General features: G+C 37.8%; 1 protein-coding gene across 1 annotated transcript; it reads right to left on the reverse strand.

Moving 5' to 3' along the window:
- Positions 1–639: 639 nt before the first annotated feature.
- Positions 640–8,067, reverse strand: ribc1 (RIB43A domain with coiled-coils 1). Its single transcript, XM_059333799.1, has 8 exons — positions 7,972–8,067; positions 6,989–7,207; positions 6,669–6,886; positions 4,913–5,027; positions 4,529–4,647; positions 2,223–2,459; positions 1,174–1,340; positions 640–1,038 (listed from the first exon to the last, which is right to left on the reverse strand). Exons 2-8 carry the CDS (start codon positions 7,185–7,187, stop codon positions 957–959), a joined length of 1,137 nt encoding a protein of 378 aa, XP_059189782.1. The 5' UTR covers positions 7,188–7,207; positions 7,972–8,067; the 3' UTR covers positions 640–956.
- Between the last annotated feature and the right edge of the window lie 339 nt (positions 8,068–8,406).

Genomic DNA, 8,406 nt, shown 5'->3' on the forward strand with positions numbered 1-8,406 from the left:
CAGGAGTTGGGTGGCCAGTATAACTGTAACTGCATTATGATTCTACCGCTGTAACTGGATTTATGACTGAAAAATAAAATACGTGGAACAATCTGTACCAAAAAACAAAGGGTTCCCTTTTTTGTCATTAGAATCTGCAGATAAAATCAATGCATATGTGTCATTTTAACCCTTTGATGCACAACATGGGTCAAAAATGACCCGCATTCATGTCCCATGTTATTTAATGCTTGCTGTGTGTTTCTGTGCTCTATCTTTTGATATCAACTTATTTTAATGATATATTCCAAGTATTCTTTAAATATCTTGTTTTTGATCATTATTTCCATTTTGCCTCTCATACTTTATGAAGAAAAAAAGTTTTTGTATTATTACATAGCTAACTATTTGGCTAAGTAGCTTGCTAAGCTAACTACTTAGCCAAGAAGTTAGCTAAGTAGTTAGCTAGCCAAGAAGTTAGCTAAGTAGTTAGTTAGCAAGTTACTTAGCTAAATACTTAGCCAAGCAGTTAGCTAGTAGTTAGTTTAGCAAGCTACTTAGCCAAGAAGTTAGCTAAGTAGTTAGCTTAGCAAGCTACCTAGCCAATGATTTAGCTCATTAGTTAGCTTAGCAAGCTACTTAGCTAAAAAATGGATATGGGTCTTTTTTCACCCATTTTGTGCATTAGAAGAGTAGTGACACAAAAAGGGATTTTGTTAAAAAATGAATAATGGAAAACATAAAATTAGGATGTATGATGATCAAAAACAAACTAATTGAGGAAAACCTGGAATACTGAATGATGAAAATAATTTATTGCAAAGATATAGAACATAAAAACTCTATCGGGTCACTTTGGACCCATGTTGTGCATCAAAGGGTTAATATAAGCCGCAAGTATTGATTAATCAGAATACAATTGACAATCCATAAATTTTATTAGTGCATTGTCACAAGGGGGAAAGCCTGTGTGGAGGTCAGCGGGAGTTGGTGTTGAACTGATTGAAGTAGTCCTTGCTGGGTTTGTTGGTGTACAGCTTCTTGTTCAGGTACTCCTGACTGGGGCACAGAGACACAGAATATTTTAATCTGCATTCCACATTACAGCACTTCATCACCGACACCCAAAATACATTTGCTGACGTATGTATGTGTGTGTGTGTGTGTGTGTGTGTGTGTGTGTGCAGTGCTCACTGTGCCTGCTGCTCCCGGGCCAGCTGCATGTTGTAACGGTCTGTCTGAATCCTCATCTCTCTCCTCAGCTCTTCTGCTCTCCTCTGCTCCTCCTCTTGTTCCCTGGACTGCTTCAGGAGCTGGAGTTCCCAGGATGCCTCCTGAATCTTCTCGGCATCACGCTGTCTCTGCATATGGTGAGAAATAAAGGTCTGTGTTAATAAAGGGCTGAGTGGAACTGTAATCAGGGGTGCTGGTTTTAAAGGTGCACACTGCAAAAAAAGTCTACAAACAAGATAAAAACACTAAATCTGAGGGGAATTATCTTGCTGCATGGACAGATCATTTCACTTGACAAAATTCCTTAAATAAACATTGTTAATTTCTTATTTTAAACATTCAACATGCTTATTTCTAGATTTAACTCTTAAAACAAGATAAATCATGTAACACTTCTAAATCTAAAGTTTTTCTTTTATCTTGGTAAGAAACAAATAATCATCAGGTCACTCTGCTCGGGCCAGTTCATCGCTGCTTGCAGCTTTAATTTATCTTGTTTTAAGAGTTAATTTCTTATTTTAAGTGTACAACATGCTTATTTTTAGATTTAACAATTTTAACTCCAAAGGGTTAAGTTCATATAATTACAATTAGAGCTGCAACAATTATTCGATTAATCAAACAATAATCAATTATTAAATTAATGGTCAACTTTTTGATAATTGAATAATTGGTTTGAGCAGTTTTTTTTAAAGACAATAAGTCCAAATTCTCTTCCTTTATGACAATAAACTGAATATCTCTTTGGTTTGTGGACAAAACAAGAGATTTGACCACGTCATCTTGTGGTTTGGGAAACACTGATTGATATTTTTCAACATTTTATGACCAAACAACTAATCGATTAATCGTTTAAATAATCTACAGATTAATCAATAATGAAAATAATCGTTAGTTGCAGCCCTAATTACAATACTTAACAATACTTTTATTTGCGTATCACTTTTTCTGATCTGAAGAGCTTGGATCAGAGTAAGATGGGACTTTACTGTGACTGGTGACTCCAGTACCTGTCTCTTGAGCAGCTGCTCCTCTCTCTCTCTCTGGATGTCACTCAGCTGCTCGGGGCTCATTCCCTTCCACCTGTCAATCAGGACGTGGGGGGGCCTCCCTCCTCCCTCCTCTCTCTCCGCTGCCTCTGCACACTCTGTCATCATGTCCGATGTTAAAGTGTGCCACATCTCCGCAACTTTCTCCCTTTCCTCTCTCCGCTGCTGCTCCTTCCGTCTCTCCGTCTGCTCTGCAGCCTGTGGGGAGCAGGACAGGAGGAGAGGCCTTTACCACTGGCTCAGGAACAGCTGATCCATCATTCCCATGGTGGTTAGAATAGCAGGAGCGCTACAAGGAGGTGATGAGCATAGCTCCTCTGGAAAAACTGACTTATACCCTTCATGACAGTGTGGGAGCTTTCACAAGGGTATGGCAACCAGTTCTAGATATTATGGATCCCTCTGGATTGAGCTTCAATGTTCCTCAATAAGTGATGTAACATGGATGACTCTGACATATTTTAGAATTAGGATGTCAATCTGGTGTGTTTATGTTGATGTCTGTGTATGTCTATACGGCATGTAAGCTGCGTTACCTGGCTTTGTTGTAAAAAAAAAATGGTTCTGCAGAAATTATATGTAAAGGATGATATGTGGATTGCTTGAACCTCAATAATATATATATATATATATATATATATATATATATATAAAGAATAGCAGAAAGAATAGGAGTTTCGCGAAACCCACCTCTAATGTGTGGTTACTTCTAACACTGCAAAAAAGGTATGTCTAAAAAAGATAAAAACACTAAATCTGAGGGAAATGATCTTGCTGCATGGACATATAATTTCACTTGCCAAGATTTCTTAAATTAAGTTTATTAAATCTGGAAATAAGCATGTTGATCGTTAAAATAAGAAATTAACTCTTAAAACAAGATAAATTAAAGCTGCAGGCAGTGATGAACTGGCCCGAGCAGTGTGCCCAGCAGAGTGACCTGCAAATTATTTGTTTCTTACCAAGACAAAAAAAACCTTTCGATTTAGAAGTGTTTGATAATTTATCTTGTTTTAAGAGTTAATTTAAGAAATCTTGTCAAGTGAAATTATCTGTCCATGCAGCAAGATCATTTCCCTCAGATTTAAATGGTAAATGGACCTGCACTTATATATCGCTTTTCTAGTCGCTTTGCGAACACTCAAAGCGCTTTATACTACAGACTGCGCTCAATCACCCATTCACACACATTCATACTGGTGGCAGAGGCTACCCTAAACGGTGCCACCTGCCACCATTGGGAATTCATTCACACACCGATGAACGCAGCATCTGGAGCAATCTGGAGTTCAGTATCTTGCTCAAGGATACTTCGACATGTAGGCTGCCATGGTCGGGGATCGAACCACCAACCCTCCGATCAATTGGTGGCCGCTCTACCAACTGAGCCACAGCCGCCCAGATTTAGTGTTTTTATCTTGTTTTTAGACACACCTTTTTTGCAGTGTACTTGTGATCAATGCTGATTAGTGCACCTCAAAAAACATGAAGCTTACCAAGTATTTTCTTCTTATATCTAGCAATAGTATCTTAATGATCTTGTTTTGAGTATAGATTTACCTACTGACCATAGCTTCGTGTGCTTATTTTGAGAACATGAGTCTTTTTTGTCTTGTCATTTTGTAACAAAAAAGAGTGATTAACCCTTCACTAGGATTTCAGTCTTGTTTAAAGACTTCTCTTTATGATTGACATTGTGAGCTTTTTCATGCTTTTCAAGCTATTCCAGTGTTTAATATGGTGAGTTGTTACTTTTTTGCAGTGTAACATCAAACCAAGAGTCAGCCAGATGGTGAATGTCCTCCTGAGAGATCCACTCTGTCAGTTGTATTTGCTTGTGCATTGTGCATGTGAGCGGTTATTAGAGAAACCACATAATTGTCATGAAAAAAATAGCATGACCTGAAGGATTTATAATGATGCCTCCCCATGGAGGATTCAGCCGAGTGCGTTCAGGCTAAATGAAAGCTTTTAAAAAGAGACAGGGCCAATGCATACATCAAAGCAGTTAAACCATCCACGTTGCTTGGTACCTGCTAATATATGATGGCCGCCTTCATGCAGCAAGTGTGTGTACGCATCACTTAACATTCTCAATTAGCTATTTTAATTTCAGAAACCCACTTGAGAACACCGTGTCAGGGCTCAAAACCCCAGTGGATTTTTGCTCTGAGTATCCACATCAGCGGGCGGTGTGTGTGTGCATCTGTTTGTCCATCTGTGTGTGTGTGTGTGTGTGTGTGTGTGTGCACATGCGTGTGCTGTACCAGAGCTTGATTGTAGTCGTCAAGTGCAGTGCGGGCAGCTTTCTTACACTCCTCCTCCAGTGCTTCCAGCTGCACCCCTTTGAGGTCCTGATACACCAGCTCTTTGCTCACGAGCATCTCTGTGACACACAAAAAAGCTGGAAATCACCTACTGTGTGTTTTTTTCACACCTGCGTTATCCATTACCCATTGTGCAAGGCTCTTTAATAACACTCTCACACACACGCTCTGGGAAGAGCATCCATCAATGCCACCTGGAAATAAGGGCTGTGCGTAGGAGTGTGTGATTGTGTGTGCAGGATAGCATGAAGCATGTGTGTGATTTACAGAGGCTGTAGCATGTTAGCTCATCAGTGATTACAGTGTGTGTGTCTCTCTTTTCACCTCTCTGCTTGTCGGCCACACGCCTTCTCTCATCTTCTTCCTTCTGTGCACGCAGATCTCTGTCCGTCTTTTTCATTTGTTCTCTCCTCCTTTGCTCCTCTCCCATGTCCTCTCCCTGTGCATCAAACAAGGAGGTCATTATTTGCCTGTTTTTTGTCACACTGTATTAAAAACACTGTCGTGTTTGAGGAGCAGTATTTATGTATATTTACAGATCAGAGAGTGGAGGCTTGTGCGCAAACACTCTCATGTTTTATTTTCAGACCCTCAATAACCCTCTGAAATCTTTGGCTATTATGTCCTTTAAAAAATCCATTAAAAATCTTTACCATGCCATGTTGGTATCAGGTTTTGACCGTTACCTCACCTATATGTCCTGATAATTAATTTTTTACTTTGACTTACTTGATAAAAAAGTTGAACCCAAAAGAAACAAAAGAAAACATAAAATCTTATCTTGAAAATGATATTTCAATACACAGAATTTTAAATGTTGCAGTTATGAACACAGGTCGCAAATATTACATACAACAGGTAAAATGAGGATAATCTCTAGTTCTATATTTTTAGGCTAAATATATTTGACATTATCTCCGGTTTTACTTGGCCAAATATAATCCAAAAATAATCTGGCATGTAGTTTCAAGCCAGAACTTTAGAGAGAAGCTGATGGAGAGACTCAATGTTGGTTCATTTTTATGTCTTCACGTCATGAAGAAGTAATGTGCCGGTTGTTTCATGGACTCTAGAGGGTTAATGCAAGTTGATATTGCAGACAGGCGTAATGATGATGCCAGTTGATGTATAATAAAGGCAAGCAGTTGGTATTTACATCAAACACAGAGAATGTATTCTTTTCAGAGCTGGGCAGACATTGTATTTACATGCTACTGATTAAAACAAAACCTGAGCTACAAGGTACTGGAGTGGTTATGAGAAGAATTGTTGTTTTTTTCTCCACAGAATGTAAATACAACCCTTAAAAGATTGTTTTGATGAGCAACCATGTTTGATATTTAAAAAAATGTGAAAAATGTGCAGGTTTTGAAACCCACTTACACGTAAAAAAAAAAAAATCTGTTTAATTTACGGTAAAATACCAGCAGCTGTGGTTGCCAGAACTTCACCGTAAAAAATACAGTGAGCGTATTTAAATGTAAATATCAGCAAAAACTGTAATTTATACTGAATAATCCCATTACTTTTAGGATAATTGTGTCATCATGGTATTTCCCCATTAACTTTACATGAAAGTTTTACAGCAAAACTGTGTGTTTTCTACAGTTTATGGTGGTAGAATTTAAAGTTTTATACTGTTCTTTGATTTACAGTAATTAAAAGTATCTACTACGGTGATGTACAATGTTTAATTTTACGACCTATTTCTGACGCTATCTGACAGTGTTTTACTGTAATTTCCACAAACATTTTTTACAGTGTAACTTAGTTTTAAAGTGTTGCAAGTTGTCCATCTTCTTTTTTGTACTATTGTTAAAAAAAAAATCAGACTTCCCACTTTTTGAAAAATAATTGCAGTGAGATTTGGCTGTTAAAAAAAGTTAAAAACCAAAGAAAAAAATCCACATTGTTCTGTAGATGTTTGCAAACATTTCAAAAATCAAAAAAATGTACATGAGTGTCATTTAGTGATAGCAGTAGTCCCATTATAATGAAAGCTAAGATTGCGTTCATGCCCACAACCATCTTGGAGGTAATTATTTGGCTGTTTTTTGTCACATGCACACTGAGCACCTACCTGAAAGATCTTCATACTGGCAGGTCCCAGCTCCCCCTCTGGAATGGTGAACCTGAATGCCCCCTTCAGGCCACACTTGAGATCAGCATCCCTTGAGTCCTCTACACGCTGGTGAGTGGACCAATACTGGGTCAGGTCACTGTGCAGAGCTGCTCGCTTCTCTCCTTCATCAATGTCCTGCTGCAGCAGCACTTCATCCTGAAACACTCTCAGCTTATCTGCAATGCAACAAAATACTTGTGATCAGTGCTGATTAATGGTGAGAGGTGATTTCTGACCCCTCCTTTGATCCCGTCATTTATCTCATCGTTCTCGTTTACCGTAAGCTTTGCCTCGTTGTATCTCTATGAGTTGCTGCTGTTTTTTCTCCTCGACCTGTTGTTTGAGAGCCTCCAGGTCGAGGCCCATCACACGGAGCCGGGTGTTGAAGATCCGGGCCTTGCGTGCAGCTTCTGCAGACTGTCTCCTCTCTACAGCCCTTTTTGTGGACTCGTCTTCAGGCAGATCTAGGCTGTACATTTTCTTAGTTCTTAAAGAGCCTGGAGGGAGGAGACGCAGCAGGACAAAGCTGATTATTATGGCTAATAATCTAATCTTCAGACTTTAAAACATTCAGATTTTAAAAACATTAAATTCTGATCCTCTGCGATGCTGTAAAGCCATGATTGATTCTGCTGTTTACACAGAGCTGAGAGGAGAGGACAGAAGAGGATGTAAAAATGCAAATAGTTCAATAGGGTGGATTCAGGAAATGTGGGACACTTAAGGTTTGGCTGGTTTATTTCCTGCTTAAAGTAAATATAGTCATCAAAACCTTTACTATTGGTCTACCATGGGTGTCATGTGACTGAAATTACATGAAATATTTTTACATTTAGAAAAATATAGCAAAGTCAAAATTGCAAAAAGGGGACCACATTACCCAAATTCACTATATGTATAACATGTTGAGACACAGTTTTGTTTTTCAATATTCATGAAACTTATGGGCACTTGTAAGATTTCGTTTTTATCTTGTTTTTAGACATCCCTTTTTTACAGTGCATTTTTGGGTTGTTCACACTTCTAGCCATGATTGTGCTAACTCCATAGAGATGCAGGACGTGTAAGTTATATTTTATATAGCTATGTTTATATTGCAGTGAAATACAAGGCCACAATGAGTAAAATGTTAAAAAAAAAAAAAAAAGCAAAGAAACTCGTCTGTCAAACGGAGTTCAGAGGGTTAATGACATGCAGATGATCATAGATAATACTCTTCCTACTTTTGGAGATATAGAAAATATAAATGTTGCCAGTTTACCTCATTTGAAATAAAGTTTGGACCCCGGTGGATGAAGCTGCTTCGCTTTTGGATGGATCTTGTTGTGTTTGGACGCCATTGGTAACCATGGTAACTCGTAGTCGTTTTAATTTTACACGCTTCGTTTGACATTCTTTTTTTTCCCTTTTTTTTTTAACATAAAAGGGTAGTGATGCACCTGTGCAAAAACATTAAGGCGTTAAATCAGAAGATAATAACTTTATCACCATAATTATAACAACAGGAACAACAATCTTTTTTTCTGTTTTTCTTTTCTTTATTTATATCAAACAGCAATACATTGCATAGTTAAAAAGAAGAAAAAATTAGTTACGGAAAAATTAACAATGCTAAAAATAAATAGAAATAAATAATAAAAAAAAAACCAAGAGTAATTAAATGGAAAAGAATGAATCTAAAACAAACAAATAAATA

Source organism: Centropristis striata, chromosome 5 (assembly GCF_030273125.1).
Source record: "Centropristis striata isolate RG_2023a ecotype Rhode Island chromosome 5, C.striata_1.0, whole genome shotgun sequence".
NCBI lineage: Eukaryota > Metazoa > Chordata > Actinopteri > Perciformes > Serranidae > Centropristis > Centropristis striata.